Here is a 26,844-nt window from a genome sequence, read left to right as displayed (position 1 = left end):
GGCCCACACATTCCTGCTGCACCGATGCTCGTGATTCCCTGTCACCATACCGTGAGGGTTCTGCATACTATCCCGCAGATAACTTATGAAAGTTGAAAAAAATGGTTCAAATGGCTCTGAGCACTATGGGACTTAACAACTGAGGTCATCAGTCCCCTAGAACTTAGATCTACTTACACCTACCTAATCTAAGGACATCACACAAATCCATGCCCGAGGCAGGATACGAACATGCGACCGTAGCAGTCGCGCGGTTCCGGACTGAAGTGCCTAGAACCGCTAGGCCACAACGGCCGGCCTGAAAGTTGAAGATACCACTCCGTGTATACGTGGCCTCATCTGTGAATAGGATGGATGACACAAATCCCGGAATCTTGGTTGCCTGGTGAATAAGCCAGTGACAATACTGCTCCCGATGTGTAAAGTCTGTCACTAGTAAGGCCTGCACACACTGTAAGTGATGAGGGTACTAACAATTGTCGTGGAGAATGTTGCACACGGTCGTCTGGCTTATCCTGTACTGGCGGGCCAACTGCCCGGTACTGGCACGGCGGTAGCCTTCCACAGTGTTAATCACATGGTGTCCGCACATATCGAGTACGTCCTTCCTGATTTCCTGCTCCCTGAAACGATCCTGTCTCAGTCGAACGGCGAAACACTGTTGCAAACATCGAATTCTGTGATTGATGTCGGCGAGGATAGATCTCATAGCCGGCCGGAGTGGCCGAGCGGTTCTAGGCGCTTCAGTCTGGAACCGCGCGACCGCTACGGTCGCAGGTTCGAATCCTGCCTCGGGCATGCAAGTGTGTGATGTCCTTAGGTTAGTTAGGTTTAAGTAGTTCTAAGTTCTAGCGGACTGATGACCTCAGATGTTAAGTCCCATAGTGCTCAGAGCCATTTGAACCATATATCTCCTGATACAACCTTACTGCCCTCCGCCCGTTGCCATTTGCCTTTCCGTAAATCAAACAACACTTAGGCAAGCTCTCAATACGAATACGGAATCATTATGTACAATGCTGTATTATATCCACTACAAGATAAGTCAGCAAGAGAAGTGAATCGGACACAACATTACCAGTTACTATGGCAGGAGAGGGCGCTACAGCATAATGTATGAGGAACAGTTCCACCCTCTAGGAGGAAACCATGCATACTGTGGCGGCATGGTACAGTGCGTATTATCCGCAGTCTGTAACAAAGTATGATTGAATAAATGGTCTCTAGCATGTTTCACAGAGGAAGACTCCACTGTACTTCCTTCTCTAGATTGTCGCACAGATGAAACAATGGCAGATATCGAAATAGATGACAGAGGGATAGAAAAAACAATTAAAACCGCTCAAAAGAGGAAAGGTCGCTGGACCTGATGCGATACCAGTTCGATTTTACACAAAGTACGAGAAGGAACTTGACCCCCTTCTTGCAGCGGTGTACCGTACGTCTCTAGAAAAGCGTAGCGTTCCAAAGGATTGGAAAAAGGCACAGGTCATCCCCGTTTTCAAGAAGGGACGTCGAACAGATGTGCAGAACTATAGACCTATATCTCTAACGTCGATCAGTTGTAGAATTTTGGAACACGTATTACGTTCGAGTATAATGACTTTCCTGGAGACTAGAAATCTACTCTGTAGGAATCAGCATGGGTTTCGGTCGTGTGAAACCCAGCTCGCGCTATTCGTCCACGAAACTAAGAGGGCCATAGACACGGGCTTCCAGGTAGATGCCGTGTTTCTTGACTTCCGCAAGGCGTTCGATACAGTTCCCCACATTCGTTTAATGAACAAAGTAAGAGCATATGTATCATCAGACCAATTGTGTGATTGGATTGAAGGATTCCTAGATAACATAACGTAACATGTCATTCTCAATGGAGAGAAGTCTTCCGAAGTAAGAGTGATTTCAGGTGTGCCGCAGGGGAGTGTCATAGGACCGTTGCTATTCACAATATACATAAATGACCTTGTGGATAACATCGGAAGTTCACTGAGGCTTTTTGCGGATGATGCTGTGGTATATCGAGAGGTTGCAGCAATGGAAAATTGTACTGAAATGCAGGAGGATCTGCAACGAATTGACGCATGGTGCAGGGAATGGCAATTGAATCTCAATGTAGACAAGTGTAATGTGCTGCGAATACATAGAAAGAAAGATCCTTTACCATTAAGCTACAATATAGCATACCAGCAACTGGAAGCAGTTAATTCCATTAATTATCTGGGAGTCGGCATTAGGAGTGATTTAAAATGGAATGGTCATATAAAGTTGATCGTCGGTAAAGCAGATGCCAGACTGAGACTCATTGGAAGGATCCTAAGGAAATGTTAGGTTACAGTACACTTGTTCGCCCACTGCTTGAATACTGCTCACCAGTGTGGGATCCGTACCAGATAGTGGTGATAGAAGAGATAGAGAAGATCCAACGGAGAGCAGTGCGCTTCGTTACAGGATCATTTAGTAATCGCGAAAGCGATACGGAGATGATAGATAATCTTCAGTGGAAGACTCTGCAGGAGAGACGCTCAGTAGCTCGGTACAGGCTTTTGTTGAAGTTTCGAGAACATACCTTCACCGAGGAGTCAGCAGTATACTGCCCCCTCCTGCGTATATCTCGCGAAGAGACCATGTGGATAAAATCAGAGAGATTAGAGCCCGGACAGACGCATACCGACAATCTTTCTTTCCACGAACAATACGAGACTGGAATAGAAGGGAGAACCGATAGAGGTACTCAGAGTACCCTCCGCCACACACCGTCTTGCGGAGTATGGATGTAGATGTAGATGTAGAAGTGAATCGGAGACAACATTACCAGTTACTATGGCATGAGAGGCCGCTACAGCATAATGTATGAGGAACAGTTCCACCGCCGGCCGAATGGCCGTGCGGTTAAAGGCGCTGCAGTCTGGAACCGCAAGACCGCTACGGTCGCAGGTTCGAATCCTGCCTCGGGCATGGATGTTTGTGATGTCCTTAGGTTAGTTAGGTTTAAGTAGTTCTAAGTTCTAGGGGACTAATAACCTCAGCAGTTGAGTCCCATAGTGCTCAGAGCCATCTGAACCATATTGAACAGTTCCACCCTCTAGGAGGAAACCATGCATACTGTAACTGTGGCGGCATGTTACCGTGCGTATTAGCCGCAGTCTCTGTAACAAAGTATGATTGAATAAATGGTCTCTAGCATGGAAACCATGCATTTCCGGACATATTTTCAGTAGACTTTTTTGTTCCGAGTCCTCCCATCGATCGATCCCTACAGTTTTTACATGGAGGAAAAAATCACCCTGTATAGTGTAGTCGAGAATGCGTACGAGGCAAAAACACGGTCATGTGCGTTTGTAAATAACTTTAGCCGTTGGGAATAGGCACAGCTGGAGTGTGGGGGTTGGACAGCTGCAGGTTGCGTCATCGTTCAGCCGAGGAACCAGTCTGGGGCGCGTACGGCACGGCAGGGCCGGGTCCGGTGGCGGCGGCCTTTCACCGCGCACGAGGCGAGCCGTAAGCTGCGGGACAGGGCGTGGCGGCTGCCGTAACTGGGCCAGCGGTCGCCGTCCGCGCCCAATCATATGCAGCTCTACTGCAGGTCACTCGAGAGCGTCGTGGTTTGCTACAAATTACATCACTGTCTTTGCTCATTGTCGTTAGCGATTTCATGTGACTAAGGAATGGTTCTTCTTCTTCAAGTTCGCAATCTTAAGAAAGATACACTACTGGCCATTAAAATTGCTACACCACGAAGATGACGTGCTACAGACGCGAAATTTAACCGACAGGAAGAAGATGCAATGATATGCAAAACAGTAGGTTTTCAGAACATTCACACAAGAAACTTCCTGGCGGATTAAAACTGTGTGCCCGACCGAGACTCGAACTCGGGACCTTTACCTTTCGCGGGCAAGTGCTCTACCATCTGAGCTACCGAAGCACGACTCACGCCCGCTCCTCACAGCTGTACTTCTGCCAGTATCTCGTCTCCTACCTTCCAAACTTTACAGAAGCTCTCCTGCGAACCTTTGCAGAACTAGCACTCCTGAAAGAAAGGATATTGCGGAGACATGGCTTAGCCACAGCCTGGGGGATGTTTCCAGAATGAGATTTTCACTCTGCAGCGGAGTGTGCGCTGATATGAAACTTCCTGGCAGAATAAAACTGTGTGCCCGACCGAGACTCGAACTCGGAACCTTTGCCTTTCGCGGGCAAGTGCTGGTACAGAGTCTCGGTCGGGCACACAGTTTTAATCTGCCAGGAAGTTTTATATCAGCGCACACTCCGCTGCAGAGTGAAAATCTCATTCTGGCATCCACACAAGTTTGGCGCCGATGGCGACACCTACAACGTGCTGACATGAGGAAAGTTTCCAACCGATTTCTCATACACAAACAGCAGTTGACCGGCGTTGTCTGGTAAAACGTTGCTGTGATGCCTCGTGTGTGGAGGAGAAATGCGTACCATTATTGATAAAGGTCGGATTGTAGCCTATCGCAATTGCGGTTTATCGTATCGCGAAGTTGCTGCTCGCGTTGGTCGAGATCCAATGATTGTTAGAAGAATGTGGAATCGGTGGGTTCAGGAGGGTAATACGGAACGCCGTGCTGGATCCCAACAGCCTAGTATCACTAGCAGTCGAGATGACAGGCATCTTATCCGCATGGCTGTAACGGATCGTGCAGCCACGTCTCGATCCCTGAGTCATTAGATGGGGACGTATGCAAGACAGCAACCATCTGCACGAACAGTTCGACGACGTTAGCAGCAGCATGGACTATCAGCTCGGAGACAATGGCTGCGGTTACCCTTGACGCTGCATCACAGACAGGAGCGCCTGCGATTGTGTACTCAACGACGAACCTGGGTGCACGAATGGCAAAACGTCATTTTTTCAGATGAATCCAGGTTCTGTTGACAGCATCATGATGGTCGCATCCGTGTTTGGTGACATCGCGGTGAACGTTCGTTGGAAGCGTGTATTCGTCATCGCCATACTGGCGTATCACCCCGTGTGATGGTATGGGGTGCCATTCGTTACACGTCTCGGTCACCTCTTGTTCGCATTCTCCAGATCTCTCACCAATTGAAAACATCTGGTCAATGGTGGCCGAGCAACTGGCTCGTCACAATACGCCAGTCACTACTCTTGATGAACTGTGGTATCGTGTTGAAGCTGCATGGGCAGCTGTACCTGTACACACCATCCAAGCTCTGTTTGACTCAATGCCCAGGCGTATCAAGGACGTTATTAGGGCCAGAGCTGGTTGTTCTGGGTACCTATTTCTCAGGATGTATGCATCCAAATTGCGTTAAAATGTAATCACATGTCAGTTCTAGTATAATATATTTGTCCAATAAATACCGGTTTATCATCTGCATTTCTTTTTGGTGTAGCAATTTTAATGGCCAGTAGTGTATATTCCTGTACAGGAGAGACATGACACTTGAAAGTCGCTTGTCCGGTGTCCCTGATAAATACTATACTGAAGTTCCGGTGTTATTCCGAATTACGATGAAAAGTTCCTTCGGACACGCACGAATGTTCGAAGGACATTACAGGGTGCGGCGCTTAAATCCAGACAAATGAAACTTTATTTTAAAAGCAAGTTTATTAAAACAAAATACAAATGAAAATGAAAATCCTTTTACATCAAACTAGTAGTGTCTTTTTAAGAGTAACATTACTCGATGTAAGCCCCTTGAGCTGCAATGACCGCCTCCAGCCTTGTCCTGAAACGATCGCACGCACTCTTTAAAACAGCGCTGCCCATATTTTCGAATGCTGCTTCGATAGCGGTGCACTGAGATTCTACATTAGGCTGCGTAGTCATATTGGTAACTCTTTCATCTACGCTCCAAACATAGTAGTTGAGGGGGTTCAAATCCGGGTTATTTTAGGGCCAAAACTCCTTTAACCAGAACATGTCAACGTTATCCGAGAGTCGGTTTTGGACTAAATGGCTCGTATGAGGTCCTCCTCTGTCATCCGGCGCATTGTTCGCTCTCTGTCATTCAATGCTGACTCCAATTTCCTCAGCGATTTCTACATCTACATCCATACTCTCCAATCCATCTGACGGTGTGTGGCGGAGGGTACTTTGAGTACCTCTATCGGTTCTCCCTTCGATTCCAGTCTCGTATTGTTCGTGGAAAGAAAGATTGTCGGTATGCATCTGTATGGGATCTAATCTCTCTGATTTTATCCACATGGTCTCTTCGCGAGATATACGTAGGAGGTAGCAATATACTTCTTGACTCCTCGGTGGAGGTATGTTCTCGAAACTTCAACAAAAGCCCGTACCGAGCTACTGAGAGTCTCTCCTGCAGATTCTTCCACTGAAGTTTATCTATCATCTTCGTAAAGCTTTCGCGATTACTAAATGATCCTGTAACGAAGCGCGCTGCTCTCCGTTGGATCTTCTCTATCTCTTCTATCAACCCTATCTGGTGCGTATCCCACACTGGTGAGCAATATTCAAGCAGTGGGCGAACAAGTGTACTGTAACCTACTTCCTTTGTTTTCGGATTGCATTTCCTTAGGATTCTTTCAATGAATCTCAGTCTGGCATCTGCTTTATCGACGATCAACTTTATATGATCATTCCATTTTAAATCGCTCCTAATGCCTACTGCTTCCAGTTGCTGACCTGCTATGTTGTAGCTAAATGATAAAGGATCTTTCTTTCTACGATTCGCAGCACATTACACTTGTCTACATTGAGATTCAATTGCCATTCGCCGGCCAGAGTGGCCGAGCGGTTCTGGGCGCTACAGTCTGGAACCGCGCGACCGCTACGGTCGCAGGTTCGAATCCTGCCTCGGGCATGGATGTGTGTGATGTCCTTAGGTTAGTTAGGTTTAAGTAGTTCTAAGTTCTAGGGGACTGATGACCACAGCAGTTAAGTCCCATAGTGCTCAGAGCCATTTGAACCATTTTTTGAATTGCCATTCCCCGCACCATGCGTCAATTCGTTGCAGATCCTCCTGCATTTCAGTACAATTTTCCATTGTTACAACCTCTCGATATACTACAGCATCATCCGCAAAAAGCCTCAGTGAATTTCCGATGTTATCCACAAGGTCATTTATGTATATTGTGAATAGCAACGGTCCTATGACAATCCCCTGCGGCACACCTGAAATCACTCTTACTTCGGAAGACTTATGTCCATTGAGAATGACATCCTGCGTTCTGTTATCTAGGAACTCTTGAATCCAATCACACAATTGGTCTGATAGTCGATATGCTCTTACATTGTTCACTAAACGACTGTGGGGAACTGTATCGAACGCCATGCGGAAGTCAAGAAACACGGCATCTACCTGTGAACCCGTGTCTATGGCCCTCTGAATCTCGTGGACGAATAGCGTGAGCTGGGTTTCACACGATCGTCTTTTTCGAAACCCATGCTGATTCCTACAGAGTAGATTTCTTGTATGCGGAAAAGTCATTATACTTGAACATAATGCGTGTTCCTATTGCCCCGGGTCCTCCTAAATCAGCGCCTGAGCCTTTTCCATGACTGCCGCACTTCGTGAAGTGCGTTTCCCCGAATGAGGTTTCCTCGCCGGGTTAGCAGAACCTTCCCCAGACTTCTCCGAAGCATTACACTTGGCCACAATATTGTAAACAGTGGATCTCGAATACCCGAAGAATCGAACTATTTCAGGGGGCGAATGCCCAGCGCCAAGACTTTCGATAATCGCTGCTCTTCGGTTGTACTCCGCACTTGTCTGTAACATCTCGCCCATTTTGAGATTCTGACTGTTTAGTAGATGCCTATTGCTTTCAAGAACGCCAATCGCGACCTCCAGCGGAACTACGATATGGCGGGAAATTCAGATTGAAATTTGTCCGGATATGAGAGCCGCACCCTGTATATAGCTGACGGTAGTCCACTTTCGCAATTGCGAATACATTTCTCGTATTTCGTAACAGCTGAAGTCGCCGCAGCGCCTGTTCCTTCGGACATTCGAGCATGTCCGAAGTAACTTTCATCGCACATCTACATATATACTCCGCAAGCCACCCAACGGTGTGTGGCGGAGGGCACTTTACGTGCCTCTGTCACTACCCCCCTTTCCTGTTCCAGTCGCGTATGGTTCGCGGGAAGAAAGCCTCCGTGCGCGATCGAATCTCTCTAATTTTACATTCGTGATCACCTCGGGAGGTACAAGTAGGGGGAAGCAAGATATTCGATACCTCATCCAGAAACGCACCCTCTCGAAACCTGGACAGCAAGCTACACCGCCTCTGTTGCAGAGTCTGCCACTTTAATTTGCTAAACATCTCCGTAACGCTATCACGCTTACCATATAACCCTGTGACGAAATGCGCCGCTCTTCTTTGGATCTTCTCTATCTCCTCCGCCGGCCGCAGTGGCCGTGCAGTTAAAGGCGCTGCAGTCTGGAACCGCAAGACCGCTACGGTCGCAGGTTCGAATCCTGCCTCGGGCATGGATGTTTGTGATGTCCTTAGGTTAGTTAGGTTTAACTAGTTCTAAGTTCTAGGGGACTAATGACCTCAGCAGTTGAGTCCCATAGTGCTCAGAGCCATTTTTCTATCTCCTCCGTCAACCCGACCTGGTACGGATCCGACACTGATGAGCAATACTCAAGTATAGGTCGAACGTGTGTTTTGTAAGCCACCTACTTTGTTGATGGACTACATTTTCTAAAGATTCTCCCAATGAATCTCAACCTGGCACCCGCCTTACCAACAATTAATTTTATATGATCATTCCACTTCAATTCGTTCCGTACGCATACTCCCAGATGTTTTACAGAAGTAACTGCTACCAGTGTTTGTTCCGCTATCATATAATCATACAATAAAGGATCCCTCTTTCTATGTATTCGCCATACATTACATTTGTCTATGTTAAGGGTCAGTTGTCACTCCCTGCACAAAGTGCCTATCCGCTGCAGATCTTCCTGCGTTTCGCTGCTATTTTCTAATTGCAACAGCACAGGCACTGCAGTATCGTAAAAAGTTATGTTTTCTCTTCTTACGTACCGTAACTTATCCTTAATTATCCTGCCTTATAAATTATTTGCAGTGGTAATTACTTTAAGACACTCATTTCCGCAGTAAGTTTCCAGTGTAGCAGTGTGCAAACCATGTCGGCCAAGCTGCTTGGCCGGCAAGGTATCAGTATCGGGAAAGACCCGTGATAGCGTACGACAAGTTGGATGGACGTATGTCTTCTGTCGACAGGCGTACCATGTGTGCCACGACGGACGTGAAGGCGAGCAAGGGGCGGCGTTCCTCTGCACCAACGGCACGCTCTTCAACCAGAAGGAGTTCGCCTGTGACTGGTGGTACAACGTCGACTGCGCCTCCGCTCCTTCCTTCTACAGGTAACTTCCACCTCTAACTAAGGCATGCAGCAAGTAGCAACACTGCTCAGTCCACATAAACACACATTTATTGAATGTGCAGAACAAGAAAGCAGCTGCTCTGTCCCGTGCAAGCCTCTTCACCTCTGCATGACTATTGCAGTTTACATCTTTTTGCAACTGCCGACTGCAGTCGGGCCTCGATCTCCCTCTACAATTTTTACCCCCAGCAGTTCCCTCCACTACCAAATTGACGGTTTCTTGTTGCCTCAGAGACTCACTACCCCTTCTTTGTTTATTCCATCTAGCCATCTGATCTTCAGAATTCTGTAGCACCGAGTTCTTTTCTGATCTGCTTATTGGTCACCTTTCCGTTTCGTACAAGACGAAGTTACAGACAAATGACATGACAAATACACTGACAAGGGGAAGCCACGAGGTTGGGATCACGTACTTACTTCAAACTTTGTACACTTTTAGTAGGCCATTAAACCAACATAATGTCCGAGTAGTAAGGTGCACTACTTGGGCAATTCCGAGGGAGTCGCAAAAGAAGTTTTTTTTTTTTAAATCTTTATTACAAACCATAATAATTATACAATATTAACCCACTTCCTTATGCGATTAGTGGGTCATAATAATTATACAACTGGTACTTATACTGCAGCTAATTACAATTTTCAGGTGAGCTGCCGGCCGAAGTGGCCGTGCGGTTAAAGGCGCTGCAGTCTGGAACCGCAAGACCGCTACGGTCGCAGGTTCGAATCCTGCCTCGGGCATGGATGTTTGTGATGTCCTTAGGTTAGTTAGGTTTAACTAGTTCTAAGTTCTAGGGGACTAATGACCTCAGCAGTTGAGTCCCATAGTGCTCAGAGCCATTTGAACCATTCAGGTGAGCTACAGTTAGTATTACATACAATGGGCATTTAATGTCTAGTACCTAGGACTTATATCTATTTCTTATAACTAATTCCTATCGTCTGCAGCGTCACATATGTGCCAGTGAGAGATATAAACCTACTTTTGATAGCCTTGCTCATCTAGCTAAACCCGAAGAGCGTGCCCCTGGCACTGGGCAGGCCACGGTGTTGATTCGCTGCGGTTCCCTAACTTAATTTTCCTAAACTATGTCCTACAAAGTAACTTTTCCTACTTCATATCCGGTGCATGTCCTTATTGGTAGCATTGATCCCCAACTCCCTCTTGTCCTGCACGTGGCGGATTCCAACTATGATGGAAAGTCGGCCAGTCCACGCACAGGCGGTATGGGAATAGGGATCTGGACGCAATCAGTGTTGGTTGTCTCAGTTATTCAGTTCATGTCCCTCAAGTATTCTGTTAAAACTTTCCGTGATACCTCGTTGGCCAATGTATTTAGCAGTTGGAAAATGTCCTCACGTTTAAGCAGTTGATATGTGTCGTGGTTTGGAAGTCTGTCTCGAAATGTAGTCGCAACATCATTGAAGAGGGGGCACTCGTAAACCACATGGTCGGGAGTACCCTCTGACACGCCACAGTCACACGCGGGTGTAGCCCTCTTCCCAAATCGACATAAGTATGCCGGGTAGGATCTATGGCCAGTGACAAAATGGATCAGTCCTCGTGCTGGCTCAAAATATTTCATGTCCAAGCGCTCCCTCACATCTGGTATGAGCTGGAAAGTTCTACGTCCAGTTTCTTCTACCTCCCAAGACCCCTCCCAAAGTTCCTCCCCTCTTTTCCTTATTTCCCTTTTGTCCTCCACCCTTACACCCATGATGTCTACAATTTTCTCATAATTCCCCTTTTTTGCCTAGTACCAAGCCGCTTGTTCCCTTATTTTGATGTCCAGACGGCAGAGCCTCATTATGACTAATAGCCCCCCCCCCCCCCCTGGAGATGTTCTGTAGGCCCCCACAGATCTCAATACCATACTTCGCTGGACCATTCTCACTGTCGTGGCGGGCACAACCCTCGTGAGCCTGTGCGCCCAGACTCCCGGTAGTAACCCACTATTGAGGTTAGGATGCTGTCATGGTAAAGTTTAATAAGGTGTGGGGGGAGATGGAATCTTTTGTGTCCTATCGAGATGAGATTGTTTAATATCTACAGAACTTTCTGGGTTACGGTGTCAATGTGTTTCCCGAAGTTCCACAAGAGAAGTTTTACGCGTTTATTATGTAACTGATATATCTGTGCAAAGTAATTAGTAATGAAAGCTATAGAGGTCAAGTGGTTAGCGTTCGCACATCGCGGACGGGCCGTCGAGGAGGCGACAGATCGAATCTAGCCAACATTTACTTTTTAACCAATTTTTTGTTTTTTCATCACTGGTCACGTTATTTAATTTATATATCATTTGAGAGGTAATACAGTGGAGAAAAAATGCCCCACGTGCATTTCCGTGAATTTCGTATGTTACGGTATGTCACTATTCGTAGTTAAATTTTCAAGGACGAGGGACAGGCTTGGAAAGTTCAAGTCAAACATCGATAAATAATGATGTGAATGACGGATTCACAGTTAGTAATATAGTAAGTGACAATGTGCCAATCACAAGATTAAGTTACAATTACTCGTCGGATGTGCTCTCGTCATCACACGTTAGCACTCCGTCTTCAGGCCACGAGTGGCCTACCGGGGCCCTCAGACCGCCGTGTCATCCTCAGTGGAGGATGCGGATAGGAGGGGCGTGGTGTCAGCACACCGGTCTCCCGATCGTTATGATGGTATTCTTGACCGAAGCCGCTACCATTCGGTCGAGTAGCTCCTCAATTGGCATCACGAGGCTGAGTGCACACCGAAAAATGGTCACCCATCCAAGTGCCGACCTCGCCCGACAGCGCTTAACTTCGGTGATCTCCCGGGAACCGGTGTATCCACTGCGGCAAGGCCGTTGCCCGACATCACACGTTGCAGATGGTATTTTGTCATACAGACGATGAAAAGCTAAATTGAAACTTCGTGCAAATACAAGTGTTTTTTTTTTTATTATATTACCTCTCAAATGTCATATAAATAAAATAATATGACCAGACATGAAAAAAATGGATTAAAAACTAAGTTTAAATGGTGGTCGAACCGTCGCCACTTACACATTCGCCTTACGGGGCTCGAACGCTAATCACTTTTTTTTAATTTAAGTTTGGGGAAGGGTTTGGTGTACAGGTAGGATATTGATAACAACAAGGAAGGGACGAGGATGAATGGAGAGGGATAGGGTGAGAGGAGCCCTGATGTGGATGCAGTAGGTCAGTAGGTGAGGAAAAGTTAAAGTCTGTGGCGGACCACTTGACCACAGTGAAGTCGAATGTCCAGCATCTAGGCACAGACACATACACCACATAACTGGCGCGTAGAACTTCTTTTACGATTTCTCGGAAAATCGCACCTTACTAGTTGCACATTACGTTGTTTTAATGGCTGCTAAAGCTGTGAAAGTGTGAAGTAATTCTGTAATCTCAAGGTTGTGGCCTCCCCTTGCGAGTAAAGACGTCCCATCATTTCAATTTATTTAACATATTAGCAAATTTCTCTTTTCTTAGAAATGTTTTTCTTGCAATTGGCAGTCTGCATTTTATACCCTCACTACTTCGGTCATCGTCCGTTATTTTGCTGCCCATGTAATAAACGTCACCTACAATTACCGTCTCATTTCCTGATCTAGGTTCCCCAACATCGCCTAACTTAATTAGACTGCATTCCATCACCCTTGTTTTATTTTTTATGCTCATCTTACAAACTTTTGTAGGATATTATCGCAATATAATATTATTTGTTATATGCAGGGTGTCCCAAGAGGAATAGTCAGTATTCAGGGATAAGACGAGAACGATTATTCGGAGCAAAAATGTATAGTAAACCTGAGCTCTAAAACGCATGCCTTCAGAACTACGAGAACTTACTCAGTGGAACAGACGGAGCGAGGATGAACAAGTGTTCATAGCTCTTAACGTATGCACTTTATAGAGTCTATGATAACTGAAACGTTTCTGATCCAAGCTACCGCGCTCAGAATAAGGAAAACAAGAGACTGCAATACCGAACATAAGGGAGTGCTCACAGCTCTTGAAATATTCATTTTAAAGCTACGTTCAGTAAACTTTTTTGCTTCAAATGATCGTGACACATGTCTGAATATTGGCCATTCTTACTGGGGCACCTTGTATATATAGGGATATGTATTATCTCTAGTACGTAATGGATAATTACGGTGGCAGGTTCGAATCCTGCCTTGGGCATGGATGTGTGTGATGTCCTTAGGTTAGTTAGGTTTAATTAGTTCTCAGTTCTAGGTGACTGATGACCTCAGAAGTTAAGCCGCATAGTGCTCAAAGCCATTCGTAATGGGTATTGCGTGAACCTTGAATGGGTTGAAAGAAGAGCTTCCATACACGACGAAATAGAATAAAAGAAGTGTTTGGTATGGTCCTGAGACATTGTCTATAGTCTTGCTTCTGTTAAGGGATTAGTTTATGGTACTCATGGCCGAGAAAGATTGAAATAAAAGTTCTTGTATTTCTTTTCTGGTATTTGTTATTTAGATTTTCTCAGCTTGGGTAGGTATGGTAGACTAGACGTTACCACTCTTCTGCCTTCGGTTTAAAGAATAATGAAAACACATAAAAATATATTTCATCGACAGAAAACGATGTTGTAACATGTGACGAGAAGTTGGTGACGCGTACATTTCGGTGTCCAGTTGGGTAGTGGGGGCCCTTTTAAAAATTAATAAGTAATAGTTGGATCGTTCCTGGAATTGGAGAGGATATTGTTTTATAAATTGACACTGTTTATGTGACTGAGTAAATAATGATGGGAAGTGCGTGTACATTAAGAAGTGGAGAGAACTTTCAACTGGACAGGAAAGAGAGGAACATAGTATTTCCTTGGGGTGGGAAGGGTATGATAGGCTATCGTGAGAAAGCTAGGTACATCTCAAGGAGGATTTTATAGCGCAGGAAAGGAAATATCGTGGGATGTTTCTGAGGTATTGGGACATGGAAGATGGGATAGTCTGGTATAGGTTGCCATAAGGCAGGGTCATCAAGGAAGTAAGATGCAGAGGGGTGTTACGATTTGGAAAGAGTGAAGATGAACGTTTAACGTCACGGCGACGATGAGGTCACTAGAGACGGAGCATAAACTCGGACCGGCGAAGGACAAGGAAGGAAATCGACCATGTGCTTTTCAAAGGATTTGCCTTAATCCTTTTTGGAACACAACCAAAAAAAAAATCTGGATCGCCGGATGAGGACTCGAATCACCATTCTCCCGAATGGATGTCCACTGTCTTATTATTGCGCCAACTTGCTCGGTTGTTGGGATTAAAATATGCGGAAGATGTAAGACAGGCAAACGTGATCTATGTGCTGAGTATGTGTGGAACATTATGAGCTGATGCAGAGTACTAATGGAACAGTTATACAACACGGAAAGGAAGATCTTCAACGATTTCGAGGGAGCGAAAAAACGCTGGAATGGTGGAGCTGCATGAAACATTTACACAGGCAAGATGGGATCGATGAGGGTCTCACATGTGTGAATGGTTGTCGTTGGATTTAGTAGTTAGTTAGTTAGTTAGTTACTTGGTTGCGTGTTCCACTGATCAATCCCACGGTACGGTAGCCGTTATGATGTGGAACGTGTCGAGTGCACAAGAAATGCACATATGAAACAAAATTTTTTAATATATATGTATTACAATACAGAGTTAAAGATTAATATTTCTATTATTTACCCCATTCCCTTAAATGGCACAAAATGCATATACTATATTTATAGATTTATTTATTCCTATTCATGAATTCATCTATGGTATAGAAGGAGTTGTCAAGGAGATATGATTTCAATTTATTTTTGAAGCTATTACTGCTGTCTGTCAGACACCTTATATCATCTGGTAATTTGTCGAAAATTTTTATAGTAGTATATTTTACCCCTTTCTGTGCCAAAGATAGGCTGAGCAAAGGATAGTGTAAGTCTTTCTTTTTGCTGGTATTATAATCATGAATGTCACTGTTGTTTTTAAACTGGTCCATGTTGTTGAGAATAAATTTCATTAGTGAGTAGATGTATTGTGAGGCTGTTGTAGCCCGCATCTCGTGGTCGTGCGGTAGCGTTCTCGCTTCCCACGCCCGGGTTCCCGGGTTCGATTCCCGGCGGGGTCAGGGATTTTCTCTGCCTCGTGATGGCTGGGTGTTGTGTGCTGTCCTTAGGTTAGTTAGGTTTAAGTAGTTCTAAGTTCTAGGGGACTTATGACCACAGCAGTTGAGTCCCATAGTGCTCAGAGCCATTAGGCTCTTGTAAGAATTCCCAATCTTTTAAAAAGATGCCTACAAGACGTGCGACTATGGACCCTACACATTATTCTAACCACTTTATTTTGAGCAGTGAATACATTTTGTCTAAGTGTTGACTGACCCCAAAACATTATTCCGAATGACATCAGAGAGTGAAAGTATGAAAAGTATGTTAGCTTACTAATTTCTATATCCTCAAAATTGTCAATTATTCTGATCGCAAAAGTTGCTGAACCTCCTCACTTTAGGAGATCCAAAATATGAATTTTCCAATTAAGATTCTCATCCATATGTACACCCAAAAACTTAGTATGCTCTACCCTGTCTACTGACGTTTGTTGATGTGTTATATTTATTGAAGGAACTGTACTTTTCCCAGCAGAAAATTGGATGTACTGTGTTCTTTCAAAGTTTAGTGCAAGCCCATTTGCAGAAAACCAATTAATGACTTTTCCAAAGACCTTATTTGTATAATTTTCAATTGGACTTCTTTGACTGGATTAATAATGATGCTTGTATCATCAGCAAACAGTCTCAGTTCAGCTTCCTGTTTCAGACAGGAAGGGAGGTCGTTCACATATATCAAGAACAGCATGTTAGACTGGATAATAAGTTAGTTTTAATAGTTTTAGGAAACTGTGTGGTTTGAGTTGGATTTTTTAGTAGAAAGCAGTCCAAAGCTAGTTGTTAATCGATTGTTAGTCATAGGTAATTTAATGTTTTAGCTCGGATTATTTTTTCCTGTAATTATTATCTTGGTTTTTACAACGAACAGACGTTTTAAGCATCATATGGCTGAAAATTGTAGTGATATCTAATCAGGAATTGAGTGCGGCGATTGAGGCGTATTACTTTGGGTGTCATATCTTCCATGAGAAATTTATTGCAGTCAACATGATCGATGATAGGCCATATCGCACCTTACCATAAAACGCGTTTCTCCTACAGTGCAATATTCCAAAATTACATTCGAACGTGCTCTTGAACTTTCGATGATATTTGTAACAACGCATCCCTGAGACTCTCGTTAATGGACTGGTCGACAGTAGGTTGCGTCGTTCTACAAGTAGCGTCGTTCTACAAGTACTGTTTATATTTGGTTACAACGGTGGTCACAAATGTCATTTGTGATTGCTGCTTGTGCTTACAGATTTTATATTTTCATCTCAATCCGCCTCCTTAGCGGAGGTCGCTAACGCACACATATGTGGTGGCACTCGACCTGGAGGTAAGCCGGTTCGAATTCTGGTAGTGGATGATATTTTCGCTGCTAGTATTTGGCCAGAGAGAATAGGAGGAGTGCTGGCATAAAGTTCTTAATCACCAGTCTTTTCCCAAATGTCCTGGATCAAATTCCGAACTTCTTCGCAGTGTCCCCTGAAATGAGCACATGTGATGTTTATTTGTTTTATTTATTTACATGTCGAGTTTCGTAGGACCAAATTGAGGAGCAAATCTCCGAGGTCATGGAACGTGTCAGTACATGAACTTACAACATAAAAGTAATAACAGATAAAAATAAATGTTCATGAACCTGAAAGAAAATCAGTCCATAAGTTTAACCAAACGCTATCAGCAATACAATGAGAATCAGCTTAATTTTTCAAGGAACTTCTCGACAGAATAGAAGGAGTGACCCATAAGGAAACTCTTCAGTTTCGATTTGAAAGCGCGTGGATTACTGCTAAGATTTTTGAATTCGAGTGGCCGCTTATTAAAAATGGATGCAGCAGTATACTGCACACCTTTTTGCACAAGAGTTAAGGAAGTCCGATCCAAATGGAGGTTTGTTTTCTGCCGAGTATTAACCGAGTGAAAGCTGCTTATTGTTGGAAATAAACTAATATTGGTAACAAGAAATGACAATAAGGAATATACATATAGAGAGGCCAATGTCAAAATACCCAGACTCGTGAACAGAGGTCGACAAGAGGTTCGTGAACTCACACCACTTATTGCCCGAACCGCCAGTTTCTGAGCCAAAAATATCCTTCTAGAATGGGAAGAGTTATCCCAAAACATAATACCATACGACATAAGTGAATGAAATTAAGCAAAGTAGACTAATTTACGTGTTGAAGTATCACTCACTTTCGATACCGTTCGAATAGTGAAAATGGCAGTATTAAGTCTTTGAACAAGATCCTGAACGTGGGCTTTCCACGACAGCTTACTATCTATCTGAACACCTAGGAATTTGAACTGTCCAGTTTCACTAATCATATGCCCGTTCTGTGAGATTAAAACGTCAGGTTTTGTTGAATTGTGTGTTAGAAACTGTAAAAACTGAGTCTTACTGTGATTTAACGTTAGTTTATTTTCTACAAGCCATGAACTGAGGTCATGTACTGCACTACTTGAAACCGAGTCAATGTTGCACACAACATCCTTTACTACCAAGCTAGTGTCATCAGCAAACAGAAATATTTTAGAGTTGCCCATAATACTAGAGGACATATTATTTATATAAATAAGGAACAGGAGCGGCCCGAACACTGATCCCTGGGGCACCTCCCAATTGACAGTACCCACTCAGATCCCACATCACAGCCGTTATCAACGTTGTGAATAATGACCTTTTGCTGCCTGTTGCTAAAGTAAGAGGTGAACCAATTGTGAGCTGCTCCCCTTATTCCGTAATGGTCCAACTTCTGGAGTAATATTGTGAGATCAACACAGTCAAATGCCTTTGTTAAATCAAAAAATACGCCAAGCGTTCGAAACTTATTGTTTAGCCCATCCAGTACCTCACAGAGAAAAGAGGATATAGCATTTTCAGTTGTCAAACGACTTCTAAAGCCGAACTGTACATTTGATAGCAAATCGTGAGATATAAAATAATCAATTAACCTTACATACACAGCCTTTTCGATAACTTTTGCAAACACTGATGGCATAGAAATAGGTCAAAAATTATCTACATTATCACTTTCTTCCTTTTTATAAAGCGGCTTTACCACTGAGTACTTTAATCGCTCAGGAAACTGACCATTCTTAAAGGAAAAATTACAAATATGGCTCAATACAGGGCTAACATTAGCAGCACAGTACTTTAATATTCTACTAGACACTCCATCATAACCATGAGAGTCCTTAGTCTTCAGTGATTTAATTATTGACTCAATCTCCCTCTTGTCTGTATCACAGAGGAGTATTGCAGACGTCAATCTCGGAAAGGCATTTGCTAAGAAATTTATATGATTTCCTGTAGAAACTAAATTTTTATTTAATTCACCAGCAATGCTCAGAAAATGGTTGTTAAATACTGTACACATATCTGATTTATCAGTAACAGAAATATTATTACTGCGAACTGACTTTATATCATCAACCTTGTGCTGCTGACCATACACTTCCTTCACAACTGACCATATGGCTTTAATTTTATCCTGTGAATTAGCTATTCTATTTGCATACCACATACGTTTTGCCTTGCTGATAACATTTTTAAGCACCTTACAATTCTGTTTGTAATGGGCTACTTTAGTTTGATTGTGACTACTTCTAACATTTTGATATAATTCGCGCTTTGTTCTACATGATATCCTTATCCCACTAGTCAGCCAACCGGGCTGTCCATTACTGCTAGTACCCCGTTTAGAATGTTCTAATGGAAAGCAACTCTCAAAGAGCGAGAGAAATGTGTCATGGAAAGCATTGTATTTATCATCTATATTATCGGCACTATAAACATCTTGCTACTCTTGTTCCTTGACAAGTTTTGAAAAACTCTCTGTTGCTGTTGGATTAACTTTCCTACGTAGTTTGTAATTAAATACGACATTGGTTAGAGTACAAAAACCTTTTAGTGGTAAAATTTGTGCATCATGGTCTGAAAGGCCATTCACCCTTCTACTAACAGAATGCCCATCTAGTAATGAAGAATGAATAAAAATATTGTCTATGACTGTGCTACTGTTCCCCTGCACCCTAGTTGGAAAAAACACAGTTTGCATCAGATCATATGAATTTAAGAGATCTACCAACATCCTTTTTCTTGCACAATCATGTATAAAATTAATATTGAAGTCACCACATATAACTACTTCCTGGTACTTCCTACAAAGTGAATCAAGAACCCTCTCTAGCTTAAGCAAAAATTCTCTGAAGTCGGAGTTAGGGGACCTATAAACAACAGCAATTAGAAGTTTAGTTTCACTAAATTCAACTAATGCTGCACAACTTTCAAATATCTGTTCAGTGCAGTGTCGTGATACGTCTATGGACTCAAATGACATACTGTTTTTTACGTACAGAGCCACTCCCCCACTTTGCAAGGAACTCCTTGAGAAACAGCCAGTTAATCTGCAACCTGTTAAAGGAAGCCTCTGAATTATCAAATTAAGTGGTGCTCTGATATACCAATAATTTCAGAGTTAACATTTATTAGCAGTTCACTAACTTTATCTCTAATACCTCTCATATTTTGATGAAATATGCTAATTCCTTCTCTACTTGGAAACATTACATCCTCTGGAGGTGATCCCTTAGTTAGAGGCACTTCCTTTAAGCAGGTATACCTATCAGCTGACTTCAGTCTAAAAATGGTGCAGCTCTAACACCAACTACTACAGGAATTTTTCCATGAGTGATACCACTACCTTAGCCGGCCGGTGTGGCCGTGCGGTTCTAAGCGCCTCAGTTTGGATCCGCGTGACCGCTGCGGTCGCAGGTTCGAATCCTGCCTCGGGCATGGATGTGTGTGATGTCCTTAGGTTAGTTAGGTTTAAGTAGTTCTAAGTTCTAGGGGACTGATGACCACAGAAGATAAGTCCCATAGTGCTCAGAGCCATTTTTTGATACCACTACCACCACCACCACCCACTACACTGTCACCTATAAGCTTAGCCAGCCTCTCCTTCCCATACCTATTGAGGTGCAGGCCATGCCTAGTGAAACCCCATCTACTGATAGACCCAACTGGCACCACTGAGATGTGATCCATGCCCTCCGCCATCAGTGCCCTCCCCAGCCCCACATTAACGCGCCTAACAGCCGCATTAAGGTGAGGCCGATCATGATGCTGAAACAGTTGCACGAAATGCACATTAGTGCCACCAGTTTGAGTAGCTATCTTAACCAAGTCACCACTGACATCATATTCCCCGTCCCTATCGAGACTATTCCCTGCTCCACCCACTATCACTACCTGATCCTCTTTCGTAAAATTCTTACATAGCTCCCCTATGCTTTCAGTTACCTGAGCCAACCCTGCACTAGGCTTCACAATGCTGGTGACCTGGTACTCACTCCCCAACACTTCCTGCAATTGCTGGCCCACACCGCTACCGTGGGAACTACCTAGCAGCAGAACCTTCTTTCTGCTAGACTTTGCAACTAACCTAGGCCTCCTAATTGCTGAGGACTGCTGCAAGTTACCTACATCTACGGCTACACGAGGTTCCTCTCCACTCAACTATGACAGTTGGTCGTATCTATTGCATGTATGCAAAGTAAAACTGTCTGAATACGTCCTCTTCCAAGCTACCTTCTTGCCAACTGCCAGTGATGGTGATGGTGATACGTTCGTCGGATGGAGACGTTAAATTCGGCAACACTCTCGGCACTATTCGAGAGGAGTAGACTATGTGCAACCACTGCTTTTCATCCTTTCTCGTCTCTCATCATCATCATCATCATCATCATCATCAAACACAAACATAACATTACTCTGTAAATGCAACCATTACACTCACCCACACTCCGCAAATGCACATAGGTACGACACAACTCACATATCTCAAGTGCAGGGGCCATTGTGCTCGGACTAGACTCACCCATTTCGACTAGGCAGACGACCCAGCCCCGTGGGATATCCCAAGTAACAATGCCATATGGCATTTAATTTTTATTGTCATCCCAGAAAAATGGTAAATTTTATAATGCTTTGTGTGTAAATACCGTCTCCAAACTTTGTTCTGCGATGTGCTGAAGTTACGAGAACTGAATGCTACGTCCAGGAAATTGTGTCTTTGCTCCAGCACATTCCTGGGCGCTTATTTCACCACGACAGTGAGCACTCTCTTTTTCCACAGATTGTCGAGCTTTCTTCGTTAAAAATCGGATACCAATTCCACTAGGGTTTCTTCACTGAACAGTCGAATGTGCGCTGTTTTGGAAGTCCCAGCATTTTAAAACAATGTGGCGGATAAGGCCTTGAACTCACAACCACGTGCTCTTAGCAACTGAGTTACCAAAGGATAATGTCATTTGGATACTGCCCTTAAAATAACCTATATACGTCAGTGTCAGAAAACAGCATCAACTCTGCCATTACCTCTCTTCTACTTTTCATATTTCACATAAACTTTTCTCTCCTGCGTTCCTTTCCAGTACTGGCACTCCTGGAAGTACAGATATCGCAGCGAAACGGTTTAGCCGTAGTGTACTTTGCCTGTGACAATCAACGTTCCAGATTCGAATCCCAGTTTCACTCAGTCTTAATCTGCCAGGAAGTTTCAAAATAGCGAATGCTCCACTACAGAGTGCACTATTCTTTCAAGAAACTTTTCCGTTCCTAAAGTTTCGTCCAGAGCTGGACTGGACACTTTCAGAGGCTTGTTCCGCTGAGTCTTGTCGGCTGACGTGTCGGACATTTGGAGACCGACATAAATACTACGGAAAGGAGAGTGTGGTCTAACTTTACATGTGTGGGCAGCGAGAATCCTTGTCAGAGATAAAAACTAATTATTGATTGTCGTCTACAGTCGTTTATCAAAAATGATAAAATGTGTGTGAAATCTTATGGGACTTAACTGCAAAGGCATCAGTCCCTAAGTTTACACACTACTTAACGGTCCGACACAGTAATCATCAAAACTCAGTGGAGGTGCAGCACTGGTCTGGACAAAATGTTAGAAATGGAAAATTTTTATGGACCATTACGATACAACCAAGAATATTCATCAGCAAGCGACAATACAACCCAGAAGATTCACCAGCAGCTAAGATATCCAGCTATGAAAGCCTTCACCATATCATTATTTCAAGCAACATTCTGTAGGTTGTAGCTAAGCCACTCCTGCAGAACACAGCTTTAAAATGTCAGGATGTTTCGGGTATGCTTTCTTTCATGGCTTGATTCTTGGACTCAGTTGTCATTCATTAAAAATGAAAGGGATAATGTCATGTGGATACTACCCTTAAAATGCCCAACAGAGGTCAGTGCCAGATAACAGAGCACTCGAATCGAAACGTTAAAAGCCACGAAATACACCAAATCACTGCAATATTTGATTATTTTACGTCACTTTCATCTTCCTGTAGCTCATTTGAGCATTTCCAGAGTCCCCTCTGTCAAATATGTCAGTGATTCAAATTATTCTTCCTGTTGTAATGCTGATAAGTCTGTTTTCTTATTTTGATATATTGTTAATTAATCCACTTGTACTCTCCTGCATAGCCTGAACCTGGATCCGCTGAAGAACCCATACGTGCCAAAGCCTAAGGTGGAAGAAGTTCCAATTGTCGCAGCCGCACCAGCACCACATTTCAAGATAGTGGTGCGCAAGTAGAAGAGTCACCATGGACATCATACTTCTCTCACAGCCATTTCATTATTAGTTTCACATACATATTTCATTCAGTATTACTTTGATAAATGTACACTGCAAAAGGATGAAAGTTTGACCAAATGTAATTAAAATGGAAGTAGCGGTCTACAGAACTTCATCCAAATCCTTTCCATAGTTTGAGCAGTGTCATCCATGAGAAACTTAATTTGTGAAGAATACTGTTAAACACATGTAACTTTATTAGTATTAATAGGACAATACATCCACTTTTTAACACCAAAATATGGAAACATTTCCTAGCTAGCATTTAGTGCTGACAATAATAACTGTTAAAAATGTTATACACTTCACATAGAAAGCTAATTTGATGTAGCTTGTAAAGTGTGCAAGAGTTTCCATAATATTATGATATATGAAGAAAGTTAGTGTATTAACTTAAACAGCAGAGCATATTCAGATACTTACACATTAATGTCTCCTGCAAAGCATCATGCAATTTTTCCAAATTCTGTTCTTCTAAAGTGTTTGTCTGCAAATTCTTTCATTTCAGTGCTTGTTGTACATGCAGCTGTCGGGTTGTGCAATATTAGGTTATAGGAAAAAAATCTGAAAATAGGCTAAATGACATGAAGCACTTAGTCAATGTAAAACAGCCTCGAAGAATTATTACATACTTGTACATATATCTTCTTTCAAGTATATATACCATTTTTGTAATTTATTAACTAGTTTGAGGAGAATCTGAAACATTTAATAATATTATCCGTTGTCCAGTAGCTGTCTCATGAAAGTAGGGATATTGATTGAGAATAAGTACTGATTTGAAGAACTAACAATCATATTAATGCAAGTACTTCCATGCTCAGAAGTCATCATCTTGTAATTTTAGATGTATTACTTGCAGTTTAGTAAACATGTATGCTTATAACATGTACTTAAAGCTACTATAATGTATGCTTTCTCCTCCTCAGATTAGCTTCATTCTGTAAATAACATTCATTTCATTTAATAACTATCAAATACACAAGAACAGAAGTTCATGTGATACAAGGAGTATAAGAGTTACTGGATGACGTATTGGATTTTACACAAACTACAGATTTTAATTTGTGCTCACATACAATTATTAACTAATTGATTTCTATTTTTAAAATATTTCTGTATTTGTTATTTAGTTACTAAAAATACTAACAATCCCATAGAGTCATGATTTATATGAATTTTACACTATTTTACTTTACTTTACAGGTAAATATGTCTCCATGTCTACATACTCACAAAAACAATAGTTGTTATTTATTAATTTGTACTAGAGACAAGAGTAAAGCTCAGTAGCTAATCCACGAGTGTCAAAGAATAGTAATATCAGTTCCATTGTTTCCTTTCTGTAATTATACAGAGTAATGATGTACCATAATGAATTTGTATATATGCCATTTTTTATCCTATGAAATAACAATTATTGAATACTAAGTACCTAGTGCCGTTAATTGCATATAATCCTCTACATTAACATGAGTGCTTTTTGCTTCAGTCACATTGCTGCAACTGATACTAAATCATTTTGCCTGTATTATGAAAGAATGAACAACATGCACAAATACTGTTAAAACAATGGACTCATTTGTTTTGGGTGTAAATTTTTTGTACTGCATGCTCTAACATTTAATTTTCTAATTTGATACAACATAGAAATAGTTTTTTCATGATTGTATAACTATTTAGATTGTGATTTCTACTTACACTTATAAACTACAATGATGTCATTCAGACAGTGGTACACATATGAAATTGAATAGCTATAATTACTGACAACTGATATGACTTTAATCAAAAATTTTAACAAACATTTTATATGAATGAAACGAATTTACATGTATTGTACAAAAACTTATTAATTTGTTTTTAGTGATATTTTCTCTGCTGACTTACATCTCAAATAATCATCATTACAGTAACAAACAAATTTAGTTCATGTTTTTTTAATATTAAAACTGTGACTTCATTGTTATAATATATTAATGCATATAAAATTTAGTTTTTATATGGTTTCTAGTGAATGCATAGCACTTTAGTATGTAACCGAATTTTAATGATTTTTTGAAGTATTTCTGCTCATTGCTGCATCACTATACACATTGTTTTGGATAAATGTCATCTATATCTTACACAATATTCTTTCTCTACTTTTTAAATTCTTATTATAAACACTCTACTTCTGAATCTGTATAGCTGCTGCTTTTTGTTTCTGAAGTGTTCACTTTAAATATAAGGCATTCTAGATTAGAGCATGTGTTGAACAGTATTCTGTCTCAGAAACACTTCACGGTGTAGAAGCTGTATGTCACCTACAAAAGTAATGTACAGAATTGTTGTATGTGAATAAATCATTCGTCTTGGAACCCTATGTTGTTGTTTTGGTAATAACCATTGTCATTTATATAGGAAATAATGGCCAGAGAGTTCACTGTCTTTATTTGTGACTCATTGTTTCATGTTAGTTAATACTATTAAAACTAGATAGCCACCATGCACAGCAGCAATTAGGCACATTATGTGGCATCATCTGAGATATGCATGTGCATCTCGGTATGTATGATGCAAAAGATCTAAGAGCGTACTTATGACCACCCTTCATTGCCCATTATTGTATAGAACTGTAATGTCTGTCTGTGTTTACATACATACTTTTGGTGAATTTCATACAGGGTTCAGATGGAAAAAAAGCCTTAATATTTAGGTCACTGACGTCAAACAACTAAAATTTGCAGCTAAACATAGGTTGGAAATGCACCATTGTGTAGCAATGGGCATGAAATGGCAGCTAATAAACAAGTGAGTACAAGTCTGTATATTTACCCTAACTTGCCCAGATGATTGATACCTTTTACACTAAAAATGGCAGGTGCTGGATAAATGGCATGAACTTCTTATTTAAACTAGAGTTAAGCCAGCTTTGCAGTCATATGCAAGACGGATTACTTCAGATAAGATTATTTTGTTATGTTTACTGGGCACTGACTATTTAATCGCCTACAGGAGGAGTATCATAATGCATTTACAAAAGACATGTGCTTAGAGTTTCACTAATGAGCATATAAACAGAATGGAATTTCATTCTAACAAATGGATCAGTAATATAAGAAAAAAAGATATTAATTAACAAGTAAACAGAAACGTAACTGAAACACTCTCCTTTAAAGAAATCATTATTTTACAGAAAGTATTCCAAAGTTCTGTTACAGAGCTACAAAGTAGACACCATTGACTAGATAAGTGACTGGTACACTCTGTCAAAATTTAAAGGCATTTTGTGAATGATTCTTATGGCCCAACAAAATTCTTGCTAGTCACCCTACATAATACAGAACAGTGAAACGGCATTTTAGTTGGATAAAACCATACTTGCGACCTTTGATTACTCGGTAATCTCACCTCAATGTCGTATTTTTCTGCAATTCTACATATTTATTGCACAGTGCTCTGTCCTCTGTTTTTGTATTCATATTTTGTGTCCACTTCAGGAACACACATCATACTCTATTACCTTCTTTTCTTTCTGATTATTTTATAACTTGACCGAAATAAGGTACCTATCAGTCAACGTTATGGATTCGAGAGCATCAACTTTATGGCATTACCATTCATCAACTCATAGCTTACCATGGGCTGTATAAACTAAACTGGATATTAACTTATGCATGTTACTGGTGGTTGAGTTC

At 42.1% G+C, this 26,844-nt stretch overlaps 1 protein-coding gene across 1 annotated transcript in view; it reads left to right on the top strand.

Moving 5' to 3' along the window:
* Positions 1-25,529, top strand: part of LOC126249555 (uncharacterized) — an 82,780-nt gene extending 57,251 nt beyond the window's left edge. The window contains exons 3-4 of the mRNA XM_049951219.1: positions 9,206-9,348; positions 23,011-25,529. Coding sequence (XP_049807176.1) covers positions 9,206-9,348; positions 23,011-23,122 — 255 coding nt within the window. The 3' untranslated portion in view covers positions 23,123-25,529. The remainder of the gene's footprint in view (positions 1-9,205; positions 9,349-23,010) is intronic.
* The last annotated feature ends 1,315 nt before the right edge of the window (positions 25,530-26,844 follow it).

The sequence above is a fragment of the Schistocerca nitens genome, chromosome 3 (assembly GCF_023898315.1).
Source record: "Schistocerca nitens isolate TAMUIC-IGC-003100 chromosome 3, iqSchNite1.1, whole genome shotgun sequence".
Classification (NCBI taxonomy): Eukaryota; Metazoa; Arthropoda; class Insecta; order Orthoptera; family Acrididae; genus Schistocerca; species Schistocerca nitens.
The sequence above is the reverse complement of the archived record's forward strand: the minus strand, read 5'-3'. Positions and strand labels throughout refer to the sequence as shown.